Source organism: Myripristis murdjan, chromosome 4, assembly GCF_902150065.1.
Source record: "Myripristis murdjan chromosome 4, fMyrMur1.1, whole genome shotgun sequence".
Classification (NCBI taxonomy): Eukaryota; Metazoa; Chordata; class Actinopteri; order Holocentriformes; family Holocentridae; genus Myripristis; species Myripristis murdjan.
The window spans coordinates 21,358,447-21,386,442 of record NC_043983.1 but is presented as its reverse complement, the minus strand read 5'-3'; the positions used below and the strand labels follow the sequence as shown (position 1 = coordinate 21,386,442).

Sequence of the window (27,996 nt, the reverse complement as noted above, 5' to 3'; positions counted from 1 at the left end):
TTGTCTCCTTCCCCTTCTTTGGCTCTCGGCTGCGGCTCCCTTCACTCCCCTCATCTTCCCTCGGATATTCTACAGCACAAGCGAGGGGGAAAAAATCTGCTCAAGCTTTTCCGGTCTGCTAGCCCTAATTTCCTCTCAAGACCTCTGGCGTTCGAGCTGAGGGGACGCGCAGGCAGGCAGCCTTGGCGAGGATTTGCAGCTTGAGCTATTGGGGCAATTGGTGTGTACAGCGTGTACACTCAAGACCGCACGCCTCTATAATTTCTGTTTTCTCCTCATTCCGAGGGGTGAATGCGTAGGATAATGTGTCCTGTCGGCGGTGTGTGCTTGGGAATGTAGTCGGCGAGTGTGTGAGGGAGAGAGCAGAATGGTTGGGCAGATGGGAGCGCACAGGGCTCTCGCCACGGCCGCTCCGAGCTCTCCCATCCGTGCGTTTCACCGTCTCCGTGAAACCACAGAGCGCCTACCGATGCCCGTCCTCCTCACAGCCGCTCTGCTGCATCCACCTCCGCCGTTGCAATCGGGTATTTGTCCGACTCGTCATTACATAACTCGGCGTCTTTGTCGCTGGCATTGACTTCATTTTCCAAGCCAGGGGGAAATAGAGAGAGGGGGATTCATTTGCTGCCTTGCGTGTTTGTTTCCCTACCCTACCCTACCGCCAGCCTGTGGTGTTGTAGCGGCAGCAGGCACTGGCAGGGGCCAAGCTGGACTATATCGATAGACCGTGCTTTTGCTGTCGTGGACTGAGGGAGCAGAGGCCAGTAGGGTGGAAACCTCAGTCCAGCGGTGATGAGAAGACCAACTCTGTCCAAGTGGATCTCGTTGGTGTGCTGCCAGAAGCATCTGGAAAGGATAACACAGGGATACACCCCCCTCCTCACAGAAGACTGGAGAAAAAAAAAATCACATCTCAGACATTTTCAGCTTCTCAGTTTTATGGCTGCTGACTGATGCATTTCACTTTGTGTTTTAATGTGAAATTGGATGGTTCCTTGAGTGGCACGATTTGGGATAAGATTTCTTCACACCAGTGGCTTGGACATGCTGGCTAATTGTGGCCCTCGGTGCATTGGATAGGTGACTGAAGGACAACGATCCTTTACTCCTGAACAAACACAACAATTTACCAATTCTGTGAGGTTCCCTGATAGCTATGCAGTGACGATGTGTGCTGCCAGGTTCAGTGGGAGCCTCAATGGCTGTGCCGAGGAGGCCACCAATGGCACCGGGGCTGGTGGCCCGGTGATGATGGTCTCACGGATGCTGGACTGGACAGAGGCCGGTCCCCGCATCCTACATAGCCTGGAGATGGGCACGGTGATGACCATTTTCTACCAGAAGAAATCCCAACGTCCTGAGAGGAGAACATTCCAGATTAGGCAGGACACACGCCAAATAGTGTGGAGTCGGAATCCTGACAAAATTGAGGGCGAGAGTAAGTATAGAATGAATGATAAGGTACCATTCGCAGAGAATGACATCCTCCTCTAGGCCTGCAGAGCCAGTGGGCTTACCATGGTCTCTCACTCACTGACTGCACTGGCCTCCCCTTCCTCCCTCTATTTACATTTTGTGCCTTTGACAGAATCTGCAGCCATAACAATGACCATCCTGTCTTCTCGGTGGTATCAAAAGATGCTGAAATGTCAGTCTAGGTAACAGGGAACATGCTGAATGCTCACAAATGTAGTAACCCAAAACCAGGGTCAATTTCTTCTCTGCGCATGATACAGAAAATCTAGTGTATGGGCTTATCTGTGTCATTTCTCTTTAATCATGCTGCATGTGTGCACAGATGTAACATCTTCTGGCATAGCAAAGCCTCTCTCAAGCTTAACACCACTGCGCACACACACACACACACACACACACACACACACACACCCTTCTTCCATCCATACAGCTGAGGTGCTGTCATGGTCTCCTCAGCAGAAAGACAGATCCTGACCCTGTGACCTCTGCTTCCTCAGTGTCAGCCTCCCTGTAGCTCCCCAGACAGACTATATAGCCTGCATGCTGCTGCCACATGGAGCCTGAGTCCTCACCCAGCCCTGAGCTTCCTGTCTGCCCGACACGCTCACTGACTGACTGACTGACTGACTGTGGGCTGAGAAGACTGAGGCAGAGTGCTGGAGTGGAGTCAAGTGGCAGTGGTATACTTAAAGCAGCAGGCCACTGGACTGTAAGATTGTCTTGTTGGAGCACCGTTTGTGTCTGTCTGGGGTGTGGAGGCTATTGTCTGGGCCCTGGATTTTGTGGCCTGAGGGAGGATTTGTTACAATGTCTGTCAGCACTGAGAAAACGTACTGTATTCACAATTGGCATGATAAGGTTTCCCTCTGTCTGCCATGTGTTATTGTAACTCCTTTAAGAGTTTATGGCAGCATATTGTTAAAAAAAAAAAAATCACATCTCATTTTGAATCCTCTTCCGGAGTGAAGTAGAAATAGGTCTGGTCAGAAATTAGGATTTCTTTCCATCCCCCATCTGAGTGCAATTCTGGGATATGTTTTGTTTGAGACTTGGGTTTGGTGTAATAGACACTTCTTGCAGCTTGTGCCTCTCCTTCATTTTGCCTGTTTTCTCTTCCATCACCAGTAACCCCACCCCCTCGTCAGTAGAAGCTGAGGGTTGTGTGTGGAGACTAATAGCCACTCCACACATGTAGGTCTTGTTTCTGCTTATGGAGCCTTGTCAATTATTTATCTACCATCATAAACCACATAAACTGTGCCTCTGCTAATCCAAGGGGCAACACCTACGTGCCCAAGTGTGTACGTGCGAAACCAAGGCCTTTCAGGAACACTCACACACAGATCTACCATACACACTGGCAACCATACTGCTTTCACACACACAAACACACACACACACACACACACACACACACACACACCCACAGCCCCCCTTACAAGCAACCTCCCTCTGGACAACCCCATCAGTACATTCCAGGAACACAGTGGGTCCCCCGCCACTCTTTGCAGCCCTCTCCTCTCTGTCTCACTTCATCTCCCACAGCTTTTCTCTCTCTATTCAGTGTTATTTAAGTTCCTACTTTTCCTCTTCTTTTGCCTCACCATTTTCCTCCAGCTTTCCTTTCCTTTTCCTTCCTTTCCTTTCTAAATAATACTTTATTGAAATCTTGCAGAGGGAAAAATTGCATACATACATCATAACAAGTCTTTTCTTACTGCTTCCCATCACCTTTCTTTAAACCCTAGACATCATGAACATCATGAGTCCACATGGACCTAGGCAAGTTATTTTTTTGTTATTTTTCTTTGTTTGTTTGTTTGTTTGTTTGTTTGCTTTTTTGGTTTGTTTTAATAAATGCATATATCATTCAGGATGTTAGGACATCCCCGATTTATTTTATTTATTAATTTTTTTTTATTATTAAATACATTTATTTTGAAGTTTTCAGTTTGAGAATAATGTGTTTTGCATGATTACATCTAAAATGCACAATATAAGCCCAAATGGACCTGTATTTTACATACATTTCATATATACATTATATGTATTCATTAGCAGGGTTAACCTTTCATAACGTTAACCCTTACCTTTTCTTAACCTGAGCCATGACCTTTTCCTCAGCTTAACCATGACCTTTGTCTAACCTTAACCAACTTGTTTTGTTTGCTAAATCTACAGCAATCAGTGACTGTATACATGATGTAAATTAAATTTGTGTGCATACACACGAAAAAGAAAAGTCATGTTTAAGGACATGGATTATATTTTTGTTCATGTACATGTAAAAGAAATAGAACAATCTGTGTCCAGGAACACAAATCTGTAGGTGAAATTTCCTGACTAGTGTATGGACTACCGTGAGTCAGGGTTGCTTTTCCCCACTGTACATGACTGTTGCTAAAACTTCTGAAACTTGTAAGAACAATTGTACAAAATAATTCACTCATCTTTTATTTCTTATCATAGACAAAGTTACATACTATTTTCATTTCCTTAAAAAGATTTACACTATGAATGACATGTTTACAATACTTTTATCTAGCTACTGTAAGTCATCAGCTATCTAGCAAGCAACAATCTTTTGACAACCTTGGCAGAACTTAGAGAAATCATAAACAACACACGCACGCACGCACGCACACACACACACACACACACACACACACACACACACACACACACTCAGCCATACACCAAATATCAGTGGAACTGAATGTGTCCTTATGACCCATGCTGTCAAATTTGAGGTAGTAATACAAAAATGAGTTTTATACAAAGCCATATAAAGTAAAAACAAGATGATTGAGGATTACCTTGACAATCAAATCCATCAAAAGATGAATAATTAATTAAAAACACGCAACAGAGGGCCCCTCTGCTATGTGTTAAATTTAAGAGGAAATACAAGTCCATTTGAGCCCGTTTTCTGAACTCTAGGGTTAAGTCTCTTTTTTCCATTTTTCCTCACTCTTTCACTTTCTGTATTATGGGGCAATTGTGTTTTCATTTTTTTGTCCTTTGTTCTCTAAAACACTCAAATATCTGTCTGCTTTCCCGCTTTTACTCTCCCTCCTCTTAACCTTCTGTTTGCTTACCTCCCTCCTCTCACCTCCCCCTTCTCTCCTTCTTTTCCTTCCTTTGTTTTTATTGCCCTATACTTTTTTGCCCTACTGTTTGCTTTAAAGTTTTTTTTCATCTGAACTTTGCTACATAACTATACACACGCTCACACTCCGAGGCTGTTATTCTTTGAGATGAGCACTTTGGCAAACACTGAAAGTATTAAATCCTGAGGAACAGGAAGTGTGGGGTTATCAGGGAGTGTCTCTCTTCCTGCCTCGGACTGAAGGACAGGGTGCAAGGAAAACAAAGGCCCAGCATCTTCTGCAGGAAAAAGCAAAGGAGACATGGACCACAAATGAGACACGGGATGCCTGAGAGACGCTTCCATGCTGCCATTCACTCAGCCCTGCTATTCATTAATGCCATTACTTCTTAACTTCTCAGTCAACATCCCTCTTGATTATTTATCATTCTTCATCCCACTCCCTTCCATCCTTATGACTTAAAATCTTCAAATAGGCCCCAGCCATCTGGTGTGGAGTGAAGTCACCAGCTGTACCAGAACAGTTTATTTCAAATCACTAGAACCGTACTGTAATTATCAACGGTTGGTGGTTCAGGTCAGCAGTCCACATAACTTGTGGCGCACACTACAGCTCTGTGAGAACATTCAATGTCCATGTAATGCCTGTGCAGCCCTGTGAACTGATTTCCATGGCCAAACCAGGAAAAGAAAGAAACAGTTCATTCATATGCTTCTCTGTGCTGACATAACGGGGTTATTTTATAAGCAAGCAGCCTGGACTGGGATAAAAGGCTGCAAAGGGAGTAATTGCGGTGTGTGTCTGTGCCCATGGACACATATTGTACGTGTGTTTGTCCTGTCATGTCCGTACTTCCTTATCTTGCCACGTTTATGTGCTGTAGTGTAATATTGCAAGAGAGGCACGGTATATTAACACAGTCATGGTGAGCGAAGTGTGACTTTTGGCGAGCGTGCCCGCTTGCTTTATTGTCTGACGTCCATACTAAATGGCAGGAAGCAAAAAAAGGGAGAGACTAACAAATGGGGAGGGGGGGGGATCATAGTTTTGTTTGGTATTTTTATGTTCATTTGAAACGATGTTGAGAACCCTTTGTAGTATGTGCTTTATCCAGCAAAGACGTTACCACATAACCCTAGAATCTGTGCGGGCACTGAACAAAGGCCAAGGTGTTGTGCTGTCCTCGTGCCAGTCACTGTAATGGGTCACAGAGAAGTGATGCAGATTGTTTCCATCTGAAAAAGAGAAACAGGCTCTCTCTCTGTCTGTGTGTGTAGACCGTTGCTACTACCAAGCCCTCTCCCAGTGAGAAGTATGGACACATTTCCATCTGATGATTATGTAGTTCTCTCTTAATCTCGTGCCAAACCTGCTCCCTGTCATCTCCACACGCAGGAGGCTCAGATAGGAACCAGATTTCTCCTCTCTGCCCGTACGCCGTTTGATACAGAATTATATACAACCTGCTGAGGACAGCCAGCTTTGGCCAGTATAGACTTGGAATGCTCTCCCTCTTATGTGTTTCCTTTTGTCTGCCTGTGGGTCAGATAACTCTCTACTAGTGGGAAGTGTTTACTTTATATCTAATGAGAAATAGTTGTTACCTGTTACTCCTTCATTCCTGCTGTTTTTTTTTTTTTTTTTAAATTCAGTGTAAGCTCCTCTGAGTTTGAATTAGAAGGTAGCATGCAGGCACATGAATGTCATATTCATTTCAGTGCAAGTGTGTGCGCGCTATAGTAGGCCTGTGTTTGGTTTATAAATGCCAGAACATCTATGTGTGTGTGTCTATGGTGTGTGTGTGTGTTTATGTGTGTTTGCATAAGACATCTGTTAAGTCAATAAGAATGAGTTTTCTTTGTGGGTGTGTCGACTGTGTGGTGCAAGTGTCACCTCATGAGTCCAGAGTTTACATCATACTTTGTGGTCAGTTACCCGACTTAGACTCTCTATTAAAAGTGTGTGCATGTGTGTGTGTGTGTATGTGTGTGTGCTTGTGACTGCTGCCACTGAAGAATTCTGCAGCCGAGACCTTTGGCCTCTTATCCTGAGCGCCTTGCTACTGACGGCTGACAAATTTATGTTTGTGTGTATGTTTTGCAATGTGTGCGCACCCTCACATGCAGTTTTTGCAAGCTCCTCAACACCACCATTTACATGTTGGGCAGACGGTTTAAGTTTATTACATGAGCAACATGCCAAACTGTGATTTATGGTGTGCCTGTGTGTATTCATGCAACTCTACCCTCCTTTTCCTCCTCCAGTTGACATACGGGAGATTAGGGAGCTGCGGTTGGGAAAGGGCTCCCGAGATTTTGAGCGCTATCCGGAGGAGGCTCGTAAACTGGACTCCGCCCACTGCTTCATTGTGCTCTATGGCTTGGAGTTTCGCCTGAGGACCCTCAGTGTGGCTGGTCAGTGTGTGTCTATGTACATCTGTGGGTCCGTGTGTGTGTTTATCGCCTGTCGGTCGCCTATGATTTCCAGTCCATTTTCACAGACACTGTTTTACTTCCACATTTGAAGGGTGTCAGCATAGTCCTAGCAACTGTGGCCTGGTATCACTCTGCACCTCTGTATATTTTGATCTTTTTATCATTCATATGTGCCCTGATTACAGTTAGAAATTTTCAGCCCAATTCATGACCTTTGATGGATATCAGGTGCCATCTCTTTCGTTCGGTCTCTCTTTCTCTCTCTCAATTTCAATTCAATTTCAATTCAAAGAGGCTTTATTGGATGAACATATTGCACACACTGTATTGCCAAAGCACACTGCACAAGGGAGTACAAACAAGCACAAAGTACAAGGTAGTACTTTTTTATAGATACAAACAACATAACATTATGTTAACATTATAGTTCAAAGACAACGACTATGTCAGCAATATTTTGGGAAGCACAGGAAAGGAAGCTGAACATAACTAACAACAATATGAAACAATATGGCAACAACACTATGAAAATAATAAGTTTAACCATAAGGAAAGAAAAACTGAGTGAGTGTACATACATCTCTCTCTCTCTCTGTCTCTCTCTCTCTCTCATACATTCTTGAAAAATCCTGATTCCTTCCTCCTGTCTCATCTCTTTGTCCTCAGCCTTCAGTGAGGAGGAGGTGAACATGTGGCTCACTGGCCTCAACTGGCTGATGATGGACACCCAAAGAGCTCCAGCACCACAGCAGATAGACAGGTACATGTTGGCTTGTTCACACAGGTTCATGCACTGAAAATGACATACTTGAAATCTAAAAAAAACAAAAAAAAAAAACAAATGTCCTTTGTTTAATGTGTGTATGTGTGTGTGTGTGTTTTAGGACTTTGCAGCCAGGTTTGTGTACAAAGTTAGGGCCCTTGTTTGTCTTAGGGCTTCCGAAGTTAATTTGTCACTGGAATTCAGTTGTTTGTTATGTTATGCACTTGCACTGTGCTCTACGTCTTACGCCCCCTATGTGTGATGAAGTGATATCTCATTGCATCCAAAGAGTAACAAGTTGGATGGGAAAGGAGTTGGTGGTAGGAAGAGAGGACAAATATTTGTTTTGGGATGAAAATATTTACTCCAGATGAATCTGTGGAGGCCGTTTTTGGCTTCACATGGTGTGTGCAGGAGAACAGAGAGAGGCTGTGAGTGTGACGATGTGTAGGAGAGAGGCTGGGTTTTGTTTTCTACATAATATGAGCGGTATATGTTTATAAACGGTTATAGGAAATGAAAATCCAAATTTTGTCTGTTTATGGATTTGTATAAACTGTTTGTGTAGCCGATTCATCATCCGTTTTGGATTCTTTTTGGGCCTTTTACAAATACGGCCCTCCCTCTGTCAATAGTATGCCCCTGTAACTCGCTGCTTTTAGAGGAACCCTCAATGCTTGCAGCTGGCTCTAGGAATATCTTTCCATATTATAGCAAACTTGCTCTTTCATTCTTGTGTTTTCTCTCTCCCTCATCCCTCCCTCTGTAGGTGGTTGAGGAAACAGTTTGAAGTCATGGACAGAAACCACGAGGGCAGGTGGGTAACTCGCCAGTAACACGTCAACACCCAATCACAAGTTTTACAAGAGCCAGTGATGGATGTTCATTGGCCATTCTATAACAGCAGGTGGAGAGCAAGGTGAAACCAGATCCAGATGTCTTCAAAGAGGACGTTACACCCCTCCTAGCGATCTGGCCCGACCCCGACCTCCACACCCTCGCTCCACACACCCCCCCCCACCCCCATTCACACACATATATACACAAGTGTACGAGCACACACTGTCTCGCTCTCTTTCTCTGTCACGCACGCACGTATACGGCCATGCCCCGATTTGGGTGGAAGCAGCTCCAGCACAAACAGCCTGCCACCGCCTGATAAGGAGTAGGAAGTGATGCGATTGGCTGGGAGAGGGCAGCTTCCTGTCTCTGTGGAAATAGTAACAGTAGCTAAAATCTGAGCAGAATAAGTGTCAGGGGGTAGACAGAAGGAGGAGGGAGCACACAGAGGTCAGACATGGTACTGGCAGTGGTCCTCGACACCTTCTGTCTGGCACAGAGTCGGCCTGCAGCATTGCCTGATAGACTCTTTTGCTTTTCCGTCTTCCCTCCTTTTTTCGATGACTGATGGTTGTGTGTTTTGTTAATCAGCAAAGTGATTGTCCATGTGGCGTTTCTCCTCAAAGAAAAAAGCTGCAGAGGTAAAGACATCAGCAGTAGAAACATAAATCCACAGAGAAGCATACTTTCATGAATAAGGTAAACAATGCCAGGCCAAAACATTTTCATCTCCAGTTTTACTATCTGATATAAATTCAGATTCACCATAGCCTTTAAGGAAGGGACAGAGGAGAGCGTATATCTGTACCCAGCCTTGCTCTCTCATCTCTCTCACTCTTTCTCTCTGGTGGAAGAGATCCCCCTGTTTTCCAGCCATCCCTGTTGAGCCTAAACAATAAAAGTGTATAGAGGTCCTCTTGCCATTCAGTATGGAAAACAAGGCATTACCTTCTCAAGCCATGAAGCGCCATCTCCTGGTGAAAAGACATGCAACTTCACACACAAGTGATCTCTTAACACTATTCACCATGCTGTGTCTTTAAGAGAGTCTCTTTAAAGATGCAATTGAAACATTGTATATCTCTTAGAATTATCTAGTAAAACACTGTGCTTCCCAATGCACTGCTCTTATTTATACTTAAGTGTTAATGCCTGTATCCTTCTCTCTGTCCCCTCTCTCCCTCTGTCGTCTCCTCTCTAGCATCACAGTGAAGGATGTGAAAGCTCTGCTGCCTCAGATCAACTACAGAGTCCCCAACATGCGCTTTCTCAAAGACAAACTCCAGGTGAGAGCACAATACAGGTCTGTCGAGGAAAACAGCCTGTCCTGTGTCCATGTTTCAGAGAGGATATGAATGAAACATAAGGCGGCTGTCCTCTGTGCCACGGACCTATTACTTTTGAAACCAGAATCAAGGTTATACATTTTTGGGGAGTTGTGAACAAACTGTCAGCTAATGCTGCAGTCACACTGGTCAATGATGACACTCCTCTTGGGTTTCAAGCTGCCGTCTGATTGACATAGTGATTCTGATAAATAAAGAGGGTCAGCTATTCCATTTGCGTTGGTTTAATAAGAGATCTATCCAGTTAAGAGCATTTCATGACATTTTATTTTCAATATTTCAGTGAGTTTCGATTTGGGTTATATTTTGAATAAATTAATAAATATGATTCCCGCTGTAAATGAACAGAAAGCCAAGCTGGGAATTGCATAGCCTAGCCAAACCAAAATTTGGCAGTACATATTTTCCTCCCAGACTCCAAAATGAAAAGAAGAAAGCCAATGCTTGATCACAAATTTATCTTTGATCAAAGACGAGATAAGGGGAGCAGGTGGATAAATATATGTATGTCCATTTTGCCTGCCACCTGTTTTCCTCACCACTGTAGTAGAGGGAAAAAGTATAGTAGCAATATAAATGAAGTATTGTCGTGCTACAGAGACACTCTGAGATTAAAAAAAAAAAAAAAAAAAAAAAAAAAAACATATTCTCAGACCTAAGAGAACATATTGTTTGGTACAGACTTGAGCAAAAATCACATTGTCATTATTTTAAAAAACATTATCTCTGAAAATGAAAATGATGATGCAAATATGAGCATTTCCACTAAGATAGTTATATAATATTGCAATCATAGTATCTGTCAAAATAACTGCAATATGATTTTTTTTTTTTTTATATCATTCAGCTGTACTGCCTTGTTGAGTTGAAGCAGACTCAGTTCAAAACTTGCCCACTGGATAACCCCAGTGACATCCTCCCCTTTTCCTTCGATATCCAAGCCATGTTTCCCACCCAATTATGACAAGGATAGTTGCATCAGATTCTGTGTACTGGTAGATGCTCTCTTATGGTTTAAGAGCAGACAAGAGGATCGAGCTCTAGGACGTCACCTTACAGTGATCAGGCTAAACCGCATCATACTAACTCTCATACTTCCTATCTGCACAGGAAGTGGAAGCCAGGAGTGATCTCTCATACCCCAACTTTGCACAGCTCTACAGAACACTGATGTTTGACGCACAGAGGAGCGTGAGTAGCCCATATATTTTGTGTTTGCATGCACGCACACCATGCATTACTATGAACTTTGCTCGTCATGCTTCACCCGTCCCTCCTGTCCGTCACCTGGCTCCTCCCCTCTGTTCCCCAGATTATTGAGCAGCTGGAACTCTCCTTCCCTCTCCGGTGAGTCCCTGCACCTCCTCCTCCTCTACCTTTTGTTCCCTCCTTGTTCCTTGCTGTTATCCTTCCTAGCGGTCCAGTTTCTCTTTGAAACATATTTGCTCCCTTTATCATAGTCTTAAAAAAATGTGTTTTTACAAAGCGTTTTAAAGAGATGCCTTGATGCCACTGATGTCAGTTTTTTTCATATGAAGACAACATTATATTACATTAAATAAATAAAACATTTAAAACAATGGTGTGATTGGCATAATAATAATTATGAGATTTTTAAATGTTCTGTTAAAATGTCTCGTCTCCTCTTATTTCTATCTTTCTGCACATCTCTATCCTCCACTTGTATCATTTACTCTCACTTTTGCTATTTTACTCCACCGCCATCTGGCTTCTCGTTCTCCTCTCTCTGACTGCACTTGGCTGAAAACTGTTGTCTTTTTAGGAATGTTGACAGACCAGAACTCTGTCAGATCTCCCTCTATGACTTCCAGAAGTTTTTACAGATGGACCAGAAGGTAGTGAACAAATTCAACCCCCCTCTGTTCAACAATAACACTCTCGAAATGGCATGGTACTCATTTTCTTATTTCTTTATTTGCCTCAGGAAGCGTGGGCGTCTGATTTTAGTCGTGTCAGAGAGTTCCTTATGGGATACCTGAGAGGTGGACCCCAAACTGAGCCAATGCTACAACTTGATGAGGTGATAAACACACACACACACACACATGCACACAAAAAATATGACAAAGTGTGTATCATCACAGTTGATACACGCTTAACATTCTTGCTGTCTTTTCCTAGTTCCTGACCTTCCTGTTCTCTAAAGAGAATTCTGTGTGTGACCCACGACCTTCTCCTGTGGTTCCGGATGACATGAAAAGACCCCTGTCCCAGTACTGGATCTCCTCATCACACAACACGTAAGTCTCTCAGAGGTTTTCATCGCATAAGGAAATGTAATATACACTCAGTGACCTCTTTATTAGATACACCTGCACAGTCTAATACAATCCAATACAGCTGGTCTGCCATAATTTACTTTTCTGATGCCTATAATCCTCACATGTTCTCTTTATTACAGTTATAGAGGTGTCCATTCAATTCTATGTTGTATGGCACTGAGGTCATAGTTAGTGCTGCTGTTGTGCTGGACTGCATTTTATTGAGAGATGTTTCTCATATTCTGTCCCCACCATGTATATAAATAGGACAAAAAAATAGAAACACCTCTCAATAGCATGTAGTCCAATACAAGACCTCTACAAATTAAAACCTCAGTAATTAATATGTAATTAAATAATATTGCTGTTGCACTGAACTGGATTAGATTGTACTGGTGTAGCTAATAAAATGGCCACTGAGTGTATGTACATATGGGAGATTTCTATATGTGGTTTATATGACCATGTTAAATCCCCATATATCAATCATATTGGAAATCGGCACCTTTTAATTTAAGGTCCAATATATGTTACAAATACATGGCATCCTCCTCATTAATTATATATACATATACATGTATCCTCTGTCCTCTGGATATGGTGCTGTATGCATAGCCTATATATGTTTAACATGTATGTGTATGTTTGGTCATATATGACTTATATATGATATGTTTTCTCTTGGATAGGGACATACATGTTATGTATTAGATTTCTTTAGGAGTGATCAGGGTCCCCTAAACAGATCCCCATTAGGCTACAGTCACCATTTGGCCAGAGTTCCTGTCCCCAGGAACTCCCATTTAAGAAGATTTTTGCTGTCTTCATATATGCATTAACTTGTATAACTGTCTACGCTATGGTCAAATAACAACAGATAGTTTAAAGCTTATGATTAACTATATATTATATAATGGGGGACCTCTGAGGCTTCCAAGTCCCACCTTGAGAACCCTTGCTCTACTGAACTTGCACTCATGTTCATGTTCCCCCAGCTACCTGACAGGTGATCAGTTTTCCAGTGAGTCATCTCTTGAAGCCTATGCCCGCTGTCTGAGGATGGGCTGTCGCTGTATTGAATGTAAGACCCCCATCCCCAGCATTTGAAAGGAGTTTAATCTGAAAGAAAACTGTATGGCCTGTACCTAATTCTGTGTCCTCTGATGTTAGTGGACTGCTGGGATGGACCTGATGACCTCCCAATCATCTACCATGGACACACCCTAACCTCCAAGATCAAATTCCTGGATGTGCTGCACACGATCAAAGAACACGCTTTTGTCACATCTGAGTAAGTTGATTTTGAAGGTGTTCCTCCGACTTACATTCAATCCCTCATATTGACTTCCACAATAGTGAAAGTACTTATCCTAACCCCTACCAAACCTTACGTTTAACTATATTGTCCTTCAGTAGAGGATCCGAAATCAATCTCCATGCCCTGCAAAAGTGTCTTGACCAACACATTAATGCTCACACAGACACACACTGATCAGTGCTGTTGTGTATGTGTAGGTACCCTGTGATCCTGTCTATAGAGGACCACTGCAGTGTGGTCCAACAGAGGAACATGGCCACTCACTTTAAAAAGGTGTTTGGAGACCTGCTGCTCACCAAGCCAGTCGACAACAACGCAGAGGAGCTCCCTTCGCCGTACCAGCTCCGCAGGAAGATCCTCATCAAGGTTGACTCACACAAATGCACATACTGTATCTAGTCTAGCTCATATTTTCAGCAGCAGGGTGGCCCAGTAGGAGAAAAAACCTTTTCTCATCCAGATAACACAGGTACTGGCTAGGATCCTCCCCGATGAAGCGCTCTTTAGCAAAATATGGAGTCCCTTTTGAGCTCCAGAGGCACTATTTTGCAACTGATTGTATACTCTGAGAAAATGGTGGAATTAATAATGTATCAGATTATCATTCAATATATTTTTATGCTTATCATTTTTGTTTATTTGAAGAACTGCTGCTATCCTGGCAATATGAAGTCCCAACACTATGTTAATGCAATTATTTAACAAAACACACAAACAGGCAATATCTCAGACAGGCAAATCTGAAAAATCTCTAATTGTCACAGCACAAGAAACTGGTGGAGGGTACCCTGTATGAGGAAGTGACATCAGCCAGCTACTCTGAAAATGACATCAGCAACTCCCTGAGGAACGGCATCCTTTACCTTGAAGACCCCATTGACCACGTGAGTGTGTGTGCGCTGGCATGTGTGAGGTGATGGAGAATGATGATGGATATAGTACATTGCTGAGATGCTGTTCTTTGTGCATGTGTGTGCCTTGCAGACATGGACCCCACACTATTTTGTCTTGACCAGTAATAAGATCTACTACTCAGAGGAGACATCTCACTACCAGACAGCTGACGAAGAAGACGATGATGAAGGAAAAGAGGTAGTAGAGAGATGATCATGGCGATGATGATGATTATAGATATTGATGCTGATGATGGTTATCATGATGGTGATGTTAGTTATGAGGATGATGATGATGTAATGTTGATAATGATGGTGAGGATGATAAAAGTAAGAGATAGTGATATAATGATGAGGCTGATGATTATGTAAGAGGTACAACTTTTACATTTGTAATTATACCCCACCCTAAAACACTTAAACACGTAATACAGCCAATGGAAATGTACCTTGCAATTCACGTTCTGCTTGGTGGTATATTTATTCTTTTTGATAATGTCACAGGAACATCACATTGGTATGTTTGTAGTATACCTACAGGTTAATGGCAAAAAAATATTTCTTTGATCTAAAAAAACATCAGTAAATGTGAGATTTTGGTTCCAAAAGGGGTTTTCCAGACTCACCATTTTGCACCCGTGGTCATCAATGATACATGGACAAATCCATTGTAGACAAGACAGAAATACCAATTTCTCCACCAACAGGAGTCTCAGTAGTAAAGAATGCAAAGGAGCTGCAAGATATATTGTGTTGTGAGTAAGGGGCATGATTTTTTTTCTTCTGGAAAGACTTGCTTTCTTGTTGTTATTGGTATCACTATCACTGTTGATGTCTCCACCTACATGGACTGAATGCAACTTCAAGCCTGTTGGTAAAGGATTGTCAAAAGCTGTTTTGGGAAATATGGAATATCAGTTAGTGAAGAAGTATACCCCTTTCACACAGGGAGTCTTCCTACATGACCATGTGTGAATGGACGCAGGGATCGATATTCAGGGAAATCTGTACAGACAATTTAACACCTCAAGACCTGGCAACATAAGGCGGCGTTGTGAATGAAAGCAGTAGCATTGCACTGAAGGGCACATGAAGGGTTACATCCATCTGACGAAAGATGCTTTCAGGTGGAGCGAGGGAACAAGACTCTGCTGATGACGTATTTGAATCTACAACTTTCGTTGTGGTGGCCTTGCCTTGGAGGTTATTTGATATCTGTAATACAAGTTCTTTTTTTTCAAGAATGGCTGGAAGCTGGACAGATTTAGAAATAAGGGAGCACCTCTCAGTCTGTGTAGAGGATGAAGTTGATAGGCAGCTGTCTGGAACAGTTAGAGATGCCAGGTTTCTGAAGATAATAAGAGATGTCTTCCGCTGCGTTGGTTACACATACATCTGGCCTTGTCCCATCCTCTTCTTCTTCTGTTGAGTTTTATGACGGTTGGTGTACAGAAGTGTTTCATTACCGCCATCTACTGGACTGTGCCTCTCCCCATATATTGCAGCATTGCCATTGCATGGGTAAAAGGTGCAAGACGGAAATGTTCCTGAATGTAGTTGCATGTGTAAATAGAGAAAATCATTAGTGGTGCCTGAAATTTATCCCAGTAATTTCCTAGGCCCAATGTGTGAAAGAGGCTGTAGACGAGGCACATTGAGGGAAAGGTTGCCTACAACCAAAGAGTAGATATGATTCTCCCGAAATACATTGCACATGATTTTTTCCTTGGAATCACCAAATTTAGGTATGCTATACATAAACTTTATTAAATTTACTTTGTCTTGGCGTATATACTTAACTGGTACTTTGCGTCTCCTCTGTTTTTTCTCTCTGCTTTCTTCCTTCTGTGCCTCTTTTTCTTCCTCTGCTCCTGCAGGAGTGTAACAACAACGAGCAGCACTGTGCAGAGCGCTGGTTCCATGGGAAGCTGGGTGGGGGGCGTGACGGGAGACAGGTGGCTGAGAAGCTCCTGCAGGAATACTGTGAAGGCGGGGCCAAAGACGGCACCTTCCTGGTCCGGGAGAGTGAGACATTCGTGGGAGACTACACCCTCTCGTTCTGGTCTGTGATCTGTAGAGGAATCTGTCTTTTCTTGATCCCTTTTTCCTCTCTCTGTGGTTAGTGGAGGGAGAGAATATAAGAGGACAGCAAAGGAGAAGAGTGATGAGGAAAAATTAAAGGGACAGTTCATCCAAAATACAAAAAAATATACTTTTTTCCACTACTGTTGCTTTTAAGTTTTTCATGTGTAAATGATGGTTTGAGCTCCCCATCCAACTCCACTACAGCAGGGGGCCAAGCAACAGGGATGATTATAGCTGCCTCATCGACTCACACGGAAACTGTGTGGATGAGAGACTGGACGAGGGCTAAGTGGCAAAATATCTTTTTGGTATTTTAGGTGAACTCTCCATTAAGAAAAAAGAAGAATTAAGAGAGCAGAATGAAGAAGAAATGAAAGAATGAGCAGAGAAGATGCTGTTTGTTTTGTGGTGTTGTATCACAGATTAAAGAATGAAGATCCATAAGCCTTATTAAATATCTCAATTTAAAGCTTCATAAACATAAATACTGTATTCTTTAACTGCAATCAGAGTTGCAACAAATCCTTATCAGGTTCGATGATTTTGTAAAGGAAGGAAGTACAGGAGGTTCAAGAAGTTACAGGCAGAATCTGAGACTCACGTTGTCTGTCCTCTTTCAAGTCTCTCAGAGCTTTCTGACTGCGTGGTAGAAGTCTGTGTGTGTTGACTCACTCCTGTGTCTCCCCCCTTCTCTCCACTATCCCCACATCCATCCAGGCGTTCAGGGCGCGTGCAGCACTGCAGGATCCACTCTCGTCAGGAGTCTGGCTCCACCCGTTTCTACCTGACCGACAACCTGGTGTTTGACAGCCTGTACCGCCTCATCTGCCACTACAGAGACACACCTCTCCGCTGCAATGAGTTTGAGATGAGGCTGGGAAGCCCTGTCCCTCAGCCCAATGCGCATGAGAGCAGAGAGTGAGTGAGCGATATTGTCATTGATCATATTTTTTCTTTCATGTGTCTGAATTTTGTCTGTTAGTGAAAATAGGAGAGAAAACACAAATGTGTGAATGAGAAAAGCAGCAAATACAGAGAGAGGAAGAAAGTGGAAATGCAGTTTGTTATATAAGTTGGTCAAATGATACTTTTTGTTGTCTAGATGGTTCCATTCCAGTCTGTCCCGTGTTCAGGCTGAACACATGCTGATGCGCGTGCCCAGAGATGGAGCCTTCTTGGTGCGAAAACGCAGCGAACTCAACTCCTACGCAATCTCATTCAGGTAGAGCATGCACACACAATCTGAAAAACGACATGACAACAGCATTTACTCGCCTTTGTGCCTAACACAGTAATAGTAAGAGGCTTATTCTAAAAAAAAAAAAGGCTATCCACCATTTAAGATTTTGACAGCATTCTTGAAGATTAATTGCCAGCACTTTCTTAAAGGTAACTTAACAGACTAAACATACTTTAGTCTAGTATTGATGATATAGAGTTAAGTTCAGATAATTAGTTGCTTCCAAAGAGAATGTATGGAATAGACCTCTCTGGTTGTTGATCTGTCTGAATCAGGGTTTTGGAATTAATGTGCCATTTTCTTTTCCTTTCCATTTCTTGTTTCTTGTTTCTTGGTTGTCTGTCTGTCTGTCTGTCTGTCTGTCTGTCTTTAGGGCGGAGGGTAAGATCAAACACTGTCGCATCCAGCAGGAGGGTCGTCTCTTCATGCTGGGCAGCTCGGCTGAGTTTGAGAGCCTGGTGGACCTGGTCAGCTACTATGAGAAACACCCTCTCTACCGCAAGATGAGGCTCCGTTACCCCATCAATGAGGACACTCTGGACCGTATGGGCACCACGGTTAGTCCAACGTTAGCCACTAAGGCTGGGATTTGACCTAAAGCCGTCTGCCTTTTTAGTGCCAACTGCACATTTTCTGAAACATTTCAATATTGAATTCACATTTTTTTTTAAAAAAATGCAAAATTTGTCAAAACAGCAGAAATATATAGATAGAAAAGTAACCTTTATTATTCGTTCTGTATTTTTAGGAGCTTGACTATGGGGCATTGTATGAAGTTCGGACTCCTCATTTTTATGTGGAGGCCAACAAGATGCCCACAGCACGGGTAAGTCTGATGGCTTGTGAATACCTGAACATTTGGTGTAGATTAGGGCTGTTTAAGTTGATTGGATCTTCACCTTAATCGCTGCAAATAACGATGTCCAAATCCTATGCCTTTTTCATAGCCTAATTTACTTTGTATCCCAAATGTTACAGTAAATGAATAGCACTTTAATGAATAGCAGTTTACCTTGAATTAAAAATCAATTGATCCCCAACCCGGTATGTGCACACATTGCCGTAATTACACTACTCTGATACCACATTTACACATCATGTGTCTTGAGCTGATGGGGTCATTGTCTGTAAGGCAAAGGCCAAATGTAAATGCATCCATCACATACATGCAAATACTTCTCAAACCACCTTGGAGTCTTTAGATGCATTGTGGCTGTGATATGGTCAATGGTAAATGCACCTTATGTATGTTATAGAATGACTAATCGATATCACAAGACTCAGACTCAGCAGAGTGTTGTGATTAATCGAGCCACATTGTGAGATAATTGGCATCGGCCGATATCTGTGCTCACAAGGCCGATAAACAGAAAATGCATACAGACTCATCTGCAGACAGCCTGTCAGTGCAGCTGCTGTGTAATGATGCTTGTGCTCCCCTTTATCTTCTCATAAATGTTCTTGTGAAGTGCATTAAAATTGTATTCATATTTTCATTCATAATTGTTTTTTTACAAAGTTCAGTTTTTGATTTCTTGTGGACATTTTAGTTGATTTGTTTTTTTCCAAACAAACAGAGACACAGCAATTAATAAAATTAGTGTTAAATAAATGTTCTTTTAAGTTCAGCAATTTTTTTATTCATTTATTATTATCACTAAATTGTTGCATTTTATCAGATGCAAAAACAAAAACGACAACAACATGATATCAGCATTATATATCAGCCATCGGCCACCCTGCGCTTTAAATATTGTCATTGGCCATTAAAAAAACACTATTGGGTGATAATTCTTTCTAATGGCAGCTGTGATGAATAGACAATAAAATATGAAGTCATCCTCATGATTTGTGTTGCAGTGTACAGTGAAGGCCTTGTATGACTACCGCGCTCAGAGAGAAGATGAGCTGTGCTTCCCCAAACAAGCCCTCATCCTCAACGTGGACAAGCAGGAGGGTGGCTGGTGAGTGTGTTTGATTATTTATTATTTTCAGTCAGCGGTGTTAAAATGATTACAAATCTGTCGTGCAAAACTGGGGACTGTAGATGTGTCTCTATGTGTACATGACATCATGTCTCATTCAGCATCAGGACTACCTTGTCATTACTCTCTGTTTTTCCTCCCTAGGTGGAGAGGTGACTATGGAGGCAAGAAACAGCTGTGGTTCCCTGCCAACTATGTGGAGGAGGTACCCAGCTCTCCCACCAGAGAACCAGATGAAGCAGTAAGTTATAACACACGCTTAAAGCAATATCTCAATGGATAATTTACTTTTTCAGTCATTGATACATTTGATTTGATTTGATTTTTTTTTTGTCTTTTTCCTTTATCTTTGTTCAGTCCACAGAGAACAGCCCTCTGGGCACATTCCTCAAGGGTTTCATAGATGTGCCCACCTGCCATGTCGGTGAGTCTAGGAAACAAAACTGTTTCTGTGATGTGTTATCAGTGTGATAAGCCAATCATCAGCCTGATCTCCAAAACTGAAATAATGGATTTGGACTTAATGATAACAGTGGCATATCATGTACAAGTGAACAGCAAGCATGAATAGTAACATTGCAGTACGACACCACATTTCACTGATAGTTGTTATGGTCACGTAATGTAGCTGGCCTGCCCATGAGTAAATAAATCATTGAGTTTTTTCCAATTGCATGTTAGTGTAGTAAAAAAAGAAAAGGTTTTCATTGCAGCAACATTGTCTCATCCCTCTGTCCATGACAACAAATTGATTCTCATCTGTGATTAAAGGCTGTGAAATTCCAAACACAGCATCAGAATTAAGCCACTGACCAGCCAGATGGATGTCAGACCTATGCTGCACATGTTCTGCTAGCTGCTGCAAATTGGCCGATAGTTTTTTTTAATGGCGTTTGGCTACTTTCCTGTTCTGGAAGTTGGAATTTTTTTTTTTTTTTTTTTTTTTTTTTTTTTCAGGTGATCATTGGCAAAGCTCCAATTAACTATTTAAACTGTTCATTGGCAAATTATGGTCATGGGCTGAGTACTTGGTGAACTAATAGAGGACTGAATGCTGCAACACTCTCTGTTGATGTTATTTGTTACACTTCAGTACAAATTACCCAAACATTAACATCCAGCTGTCCGTTCTGTCACTGTGTACCTTTCACGTTAACAACAGCAAATTACCTGTATCACAAAACTTGTTGTGTCTCCCTCTCTCTGGCCATCTCTCTCTCTCTCTCTCTCTCTCTCTCCCTCCTTCTTTCCATCCACCTTTTCATCCGTCCAGTGGTGATGAAGGATGGGAAGAGTTCGCGGCCCTACGTGTTCACAGTCCACTCCCAGCAGCTCTCTTCTCATCCAGTCCAGTCCCTCGATGTGGCAGCCGACAGCCTGGAGGACCTCACCGGCTGGGTCAGCAAGATCCGAGAGGCTGCACAGAACGCAGATGCACGGGTGAGCAGCGTGCTGTATAACACACTTCCTCACACACACACACACACACACACACACACACACACACACACACAAGATCAGGCTAACGAACTGAATTACGACACTCGGAGCACCTTTAAAAACACACTTTGTAGATGTACTTTTACTCAAACAATGATCTGCATTTTGTTTTATGTCTCACCTTTGTGGTGCTTAATACGCAGGGCATTATGTCATCACGATCTTTCTGTGTGAACACGGTAACTGACCAATTCATGACGGAAACTTCATATTTACATCACAGGTTTTCCCTATGGAGTAAAATATGTGATTAGATTTTGGAGCACTTTGCCACAAAAAGTTTCATATCATTAAGGAAAAACAGATTTTAAACTACTATTAACTTGCTTTGTAGTACAGAATTCATATTAATAGAACCCATGTGTTATGTGAAGACAAGTAGCCTATGTTGACATAGAAATGTTTGTTGTTAATTAATGTGTTAATTAGGTTAATTTATTACTACATGAGCATAATTGTTCATACCTTGGTAATTATAGCAGCACCGTCAAGTGCCTTGTTATCCTTTTACTAATTGTTTGGCGCATTTGCTCTTCAGTAATTTATTCTTACTTTATCTATCTGTTTATAATTTTATCTCTTATCGCCCTTAGCCAGGAGCAGCAACTATTAAAAGAATTTTCACATAATTTGAAATTAGATGATTTTGTGAAAGCTAGCATTTGATATTTGTATCAGTTATAAGAAGCTAAATACTAACAGGGAATTTACATAATTGCACACAGTTGGTACGGAGGTAACTGTGTTGATGCTGTTTTATCTCCGTGGCAACAGATGCAGGAGGAGAAGCAGATGGAGAGGAGGAAGAAGATTGCCGTGGAGTTATCTGAGCTGGTAGTTTACTGCAGGCCTGTCCCCTTCAATGAGGAGAGTAAGGATCCACCGTCTCTCTATTCTGCACCTCTGTCTGTCTCTCTCTCTCACACAGTCTCTAAATTGTAAGGCCACAATTAAACTCACATAATGCAGAAATGAGATCTCTAGCATGAACTACCTGTCGTTTCCAGAGATCGGGACCGAGAGGGCGTGTTACCGGGACATGTCCTCGTTTCCAGAGACCAAGGCAGAGAAGTTTGCAACACGTGGTCGAGGAAAGCGCTTCCTGCAGTACAACCGGCGTCAGCTTTCCAGAGTTTATCCCCGAGGACAGAGGCTGGACTCATCCAACTATGACCCCCTGCCCATGTGGCTCTGTGGCTCCCAGCTGGTCGCACTCAACTTCCAGACCCCCGGTCAGTGTCACACTCATGACAATTACTCTGGGTGAAGAGGTTGATATTGGATGTTGTGCGTAAATCTTTATTCTGTGACAACAAAAAGGAGTAACTAATTTAAAGCCATAACTCAACCCTTTAAATGAGACACTGGTGCAAAAACTGTGTGTTAACTAATTGAATGTGTGTGCTTGTATTTGCATGTTTGTGTGTGTGTAGATAAACCCATGCAGCTGAACCAGGCCTTGTTCTTGTTGGGAGGTGGGAGTGGCTATGTGCCCCAGCCTGACATCATGAGGGACGACGCCTTTGACCCTTTTGACAAGGACACGCTGCGTGTGGAGCCAATCACCGTCCAGCTCCAGGTCAGATTCATGAATTGAGGCTGCTTACGCATAATCCACTCTCGTATCTTTATTAATCAAAACATAGCTACATTCTCCTGCCTCTCCTCTAGCCTGACCCCTTGCCCTCCTCACTTCACCAGTATTAATGACACAGACAGTTGGTTTAATGATTTGTGTACACTAGCCCTCGATGTTTCTTCTCCATACTGCTCAAAGGCCGTCCCAGTTATTAACACAACTCCATGGATCAATGAACCCATGAGACAGCAAAGAAGGAAAAGAAAAGAAAAAAATCCAAGTTCACGACCTATATGAATGAGCTGTTCTTTAATCTTAACCAGATCATTAAAGATGTGAGATGTACTTATTTTTCTGATTTAAATAAATTAACAAATACAACCCAAGGTTCATGTTTAGTGCTATTGATTAGCTTTTAAACCCTTATCTTCCTCCTATTCCTGTCTCTTAAGCTGGTGACTGAAAATTTCTTATCTTTTTTATGTTTATAAGGTTGATTACAAGACTACAAGAGTACAATTGATTCCGAGAGGGCAGTTGCGAGCTTAAATCAAATTCAGTTATTTAAATGAAATGAAATCAAAGTTAATCTAATCAGAACAGAATAACGCAGGTATTGCAAAAGAATAACCATCAAACATAAATAAATAAACATGAAAAATGTTGGCAGAGCCTGGCAGAGGGATTCCCTTGTGTTTGACATTCACTGTCACACATCTTCAGGATAGTCCACTGCTGTTTCCCCTGTTCTTGCTGTATCTAGCTACTGTTTCTACAGATGACTGCCAATACCACATCTCACACTCTGCCTCTCTTTCTGCGTCAGGTGCTCGGAGCCCGTCATCTTCCTAAGAATGGCCGCAGCATCGTCTGTCCCTTTGTGGAGGTGGAGATCTGTGGCGCTGACTACGACAGCTGCAAGAGCAAAACCGACGTTGTAGGTAAGCTGCTCGCTGACCAGTGGCCATGCTGGTGGACAGGCTCCTCCATGCTGCCACTTTCATTTGGGTGCATCTTGTATGTGCAGTGGGATTTCAGTGTTACATGTGCAATGAATGTTTTCATTGGCTACATGGTAAAAGTTTTTTCTTCCTGCTCCTCCCAGCTGATAATGGTCTGAATCCTGTGTGGGTGCAGAAGCAGTTTGTGTTTGACATCCACAACCCCTCCTTCTCCTTCCTGCGTTTCACCGTCTACGAAGAGGACATGTTCAGTGACCCAAACTTCCTGGCCCAGGCTACGTATCCTGTCCGTTTGCTCAGAACAGGTGTGTGCACTCATAGATAATACTTACTTGAAGGGAACTGATACCAGAATTTTTGTGGTTGATATCAATAACAGTGAAATTCCACAATTCTCAATATTTGATTGGATGCCACTGCAAAAACAGAAATCCCATTCAGTACAGACATAAAAATATCAAAAATAAACAGAAACTTGTCCTGTATGTGTTTGAAGTATTTAAACATATAAACTACATTAGAATAAGAACACTTTATTCTAATGCAGTTAATGCAACACTGGTGTGTAGCAACACCATTGTTTTGTTCTCAAGCAGAAAATAAAGCAGCCCAAGAGCTGCTAATTTCAAATTAGAGGAACTGTATGAGGATGTTACTGTAGCAGAATTATTTGCAAGTGTGTGTGGAGAGTTGTGTAACTGTATCTAAGTCTGTGTGCGTAATCAGATTTGTAAATATTTAAAAGAAACTCTAAATGTGCACTGACATTTGTGAATGTTTACATGAATCTGTAAATGTGTGCTCAGAATATGTGTACATTATCAGATTGGTAAATGTGTAATAGAATCTCCAAATCTGTATTCAGATTTGCAAGTATGAAGAAATTTGTCACTGTGCAGACCAGACTGTAAATGCATATAGATCTGTAAAGACACACATAGATCTGCGAATGCGCACATGGATTTGTAAATGCCTGCATGGAATCTGTAGGCAAATCTGCAAATATGCATTAGCCATTAATTGATAAAATGTCTGAGGTATTTTGCTCAAAGAGCTGGAAATACAGACAGTTCATTAGTTACAGCTCAGATATGCCACACATTCACAGACACATTCACAGATTTAACTGCAACTTTAAGAGTTTCAGATATTCAAACACTAGAATAAGAACAGAAGTTACACACTTGAGGTATCAACTTCCATTGCTACTAATACGAAACAATTTTGGTTTACACTCTTGGCTAATTTTTCAAATTTTGGTACTAACTTGGAATCTTACTATTGATCTCAGTGTTAATTCTTGACATCCCTTATTATTATCCTTAATTATTATTTTGACGCACAGACTTTGAAACAAGGCTACACAAGAAAATTAGAGGACAGCAACAGAGACAAGGAAACAACCATAGAGTGGAAAATGTCATCACATAAAAGCACATATGTAGACAAAGGTCTTAAGAATTTACTTAAAATGCAAAGGCAACTCTGATCTAGATTAAAGATTAAACAGAAGGAAAGACTTTTGACATTATGTAAGTATTTCTTGTGTAATGTACTGATTTTGTTAAATGCTGGTTCTTCACAGGATATAGGAGCGTACCTTTGAAAAACAGCTACAGCGAGGAGCTTGAGCTGGCGTCCCTTCTGGTTCACATTGAGATTGTCAATGCAAAGGTACACATATAGACAACACATAGTCGTCACTTCTTAGGTCTTGTGATAGTGGCGTGTCAGCCCATTTGACCACCTCTGTGCTGCACTCTGCCCCTTTGAACGTGACTGCAGGAGGAAGACGATGAGAACCTGTACACCTCCATTCAGCGGCTGCGGGATCGGACCAGTGAGTTGTCCAATCAGGTCTCGGTTCTGGAGAGGTCTGGTTCAGCAGATCTCAGCTACCAGCAGAGTCTGGAGGAGCTCAGGGCTGCTCAGGACCAACTCAGCGAGCTCGTGGAGGCTCGCAACCGCAGGTGCTTTATTACACACACGTCACTCATAAAGCACACACATTTTGAATTCCATTCATTTTAAATTTTACTGATTTTACACAGCTTTAACCCTAAATATATTACATTTAACCTGAAAATAAGTTTCTCTGAGGACAAAAGACTGGCAAAAATGCATTTTGTCATTGCACTTTTTTTGCTGTTTTTTGCTTTTTGCTTTTTTATTAAGTATGAGTGTGAATGTGCACATACACACACCACAGAACCCTCTTCATATGAACTAATGTGTTTATCCAATCCTCTCAGGCTGATGGAGAAGAAGAGGAGGGAGAAGCTGAGGCAGCAGGTGGCAGCCAAGCGCAGTTAAAACTCCTGTCCACCAGAGAGGGCCAACTCCAGCAGAAACAGTACCCAGCACCGCCCACAGCCGGTGCTGTGCACTAACAGCCTGGGAAACAGCTCTCTACTGTAATGGAATCCAATCAATGTATAACTGGAATAAACCTGCTATACACTCCTTCAAAATAATCTATAAGATTTGATGGCACTGTGCTGCAGTGCACTGGAGTGAAAAGTAACATTCTAAGCAACACATAGAAGCATCTCATGGACTAAAACAACTCAGAAAGCTAAGCTATCAAAAAAAAAACAAAAAAAAAAACAATCATAGACTTAGTAAAAACAAACAGGAATAAAGGGAGAAGAAAACTCAGGTTACATGAACGGATGGAACTGAAAGATTTCATATTTGGATGGAAAAGGTAACAGAGGGCACACGTAGCAAAAAGGAAATATCATGTCTGTGCCTTTGATGTTGATATGAGACACATCGCGCTTTGTCTGTAGAGTGTAGTTACACTAGTGTATCAGTATCACCGAGGGTCAGAGCAAACCAGTACCTAAGGTCAAACTCAGCATCTCAATTTGCAGCATGCTTTCTCAACAACTGGAAAAGTGGACTTTGAAAGGACCACAGAGACGTGGGAGGAAGAGGAATCCACTCTTTTGGCATGACCCAAAAAAAAAAGAGTCAAAGAAACAATATAAACCACTACTCATGAAATGGGTTTAAAGGGATTAAAGTAATTTTAAAAGGGAGCAAATGAAGACTAAAGTCGATTCCTCCTAATCAAGACCAAGTCTTTTCTGGGTGATCACATGAACTCTGCCCCCAGTTGGTAGGGCTCCTGTTGTAGACTGTCGTATTCTACCTGGGAGAGCACAAACTGGATGAACTGTGTTGAACAAATCCTCACCAAACCACACCTAGAAGGTCTTTTAATACTTCAAAGGGCTCAAAATATACTACCTTCAAAGAGGTGAGAGAACGTGAGAGGGGGGGAGCAAGAGAGAGAGGATGAACACATTCCTCACAGCGCTCCCTGGATGTCACCTAAAAAGGGGCTCAGGTGTGTTTGTCTTGGTCAGACACACGACTAACAAGGGCTATCACAGAAACTAGCAAAGCACTCTTTTACCTGCCGGCTCTGTATCACACAGATAGATATCATGCCTCATATTGGAACCACACACCTAGGATCAGTTCCCATATTCTGGCTCTAATCAACAGAGATGGCACAACTTGTCGTGGATCTGCTAAAAGCAGCTTCTACCCACTGCATGGCTTCATATCTAATAATGCCCTGCCTCTTTCCTCTGTAGCTATTTCGCTTTCCCATCTATTTCCTGTCTAATTTCTCATTGTATATAACTTGTTTTATTTATCACAAAGGTGTAGATCCTGTTATAATAGATGAAAGAACATAATAGAAGAATGATAACGGACGTCAGATTGAAGATATTGTAACTTTATGTAGAAATTAATATTGTGTACCTGGAGCTCCCTTTAAATGTCCCCATACACACAAACCTCTCTCTCTCTCCCTACACTACAAATGCACTGGGTAGGGACTTCTATGCAAAGGTTGCCTTCTTGGCCCAGCCAATATGTACTAGGCTATTTGACTCAAGTTGTGTTTCTCTCTGTATCTATGCTAACTGTCCAGTATTATTACTCTGCAATTACAAATCCTGTGCAAGTTTCCATTTAATAAAGCTCTTTCATGTAAACCTGTGTGAAATTTCATTTTCAAATCGATAAAACCAGCTTTGATAAATAAAGCAAAACCAATAACAAGCAACAAATGTTATATTTATTTCAATATGTACACATCTGCCTCACTAAGTAGATAATGAGGAGGGAATTAAAGTTTGAGAGGACCCTTTTTTGAGCATT

At 42.0% G+C, this 27,996-nt stretch overlaps 1 protein-coding gene across 1 annotated transcript; it reads left to right on the top strand.

Annotated features, from left to right (window-relative positions):
• Window positions 1-156: 156 nt before the first annotated feature.
• LOC115358506 (1-phosphatidylinositol 4,5-bisphosphate phosphodiesterase gamma-1-like) lies at window positions 157-27,830 on the top strand. The gene is made up of 32 exons (XM_030050522.1): window positions 157-1,438; window positions 6,851-7,000; window positions 7,688-7,781; window positions 8,554-8,601; window positions 9,826-9,910; window positions 11,081-11,161; window positions 11,283-11,317; window positions 11,754-11,826; window positions 11,916-12,011; window positions 12,113-12,231; window positions 13,248-13,333; window positions 13,423-13,543; window positions 13,768-13,936; window positions 14,335-14,454; window positions 14,555-14,662; window positions 16,341-16,525; window positions 17,266-17,466; window positions 17,651-17,770; window positions 18,162-18,345; window positions 18,537-18,614; window positions 19,649-19,752; window positions 19,918-20,014; window positions 20,131-20,197; window positions 21,047-21,213; window positions 22,048-22,144; window positions 22,281-22,505; window positions 22,707-22,852; window positions 23,679-23,793; window positions 23,958-24,119; window positions 25,400-25,488; window positions 25,600-25,784; window positions 26,067-27,830. The coding sequence occupies exons 1-32, from the start codon at window positions 1,168-1,170 to the stop codon at window positions 26,125-26,127; spliced, it is 3,939 nt and encodes a 1,312-aa protein (XP_029906382.1). The 5' UTR covers window positions 157-1,167; the 3' UTR covers window positions 26,128-27,830.
• The last annotated feature ends 166 nt before the right edge of the window (window positions 27,831-27,996 follow it).

Coding starts and splice junctions, on each gene's coding strand:
- LOC115358506 (XM_030050522.1), top strand. CDS start 1,168: ATGTGTGCTGCCAGGTTCAGTGGGAGCCTCAATGGCTGTGCCGAGGAG. Junction 19,753..19,917: donor GACAAGCAGGAGGGTGGCTG/GTGAGTGTGTTT, acceptor TTTCCTCCCTAG/GTGGAGAGGTGACTATGGAG. Junction 20,015..20,130: donor CCAGAGAACCAGATGAAGCA/GTAAGTTATAAC, acceptor ATCTTTGTTCAG/TCCACAGAGAACAGCCCTCT.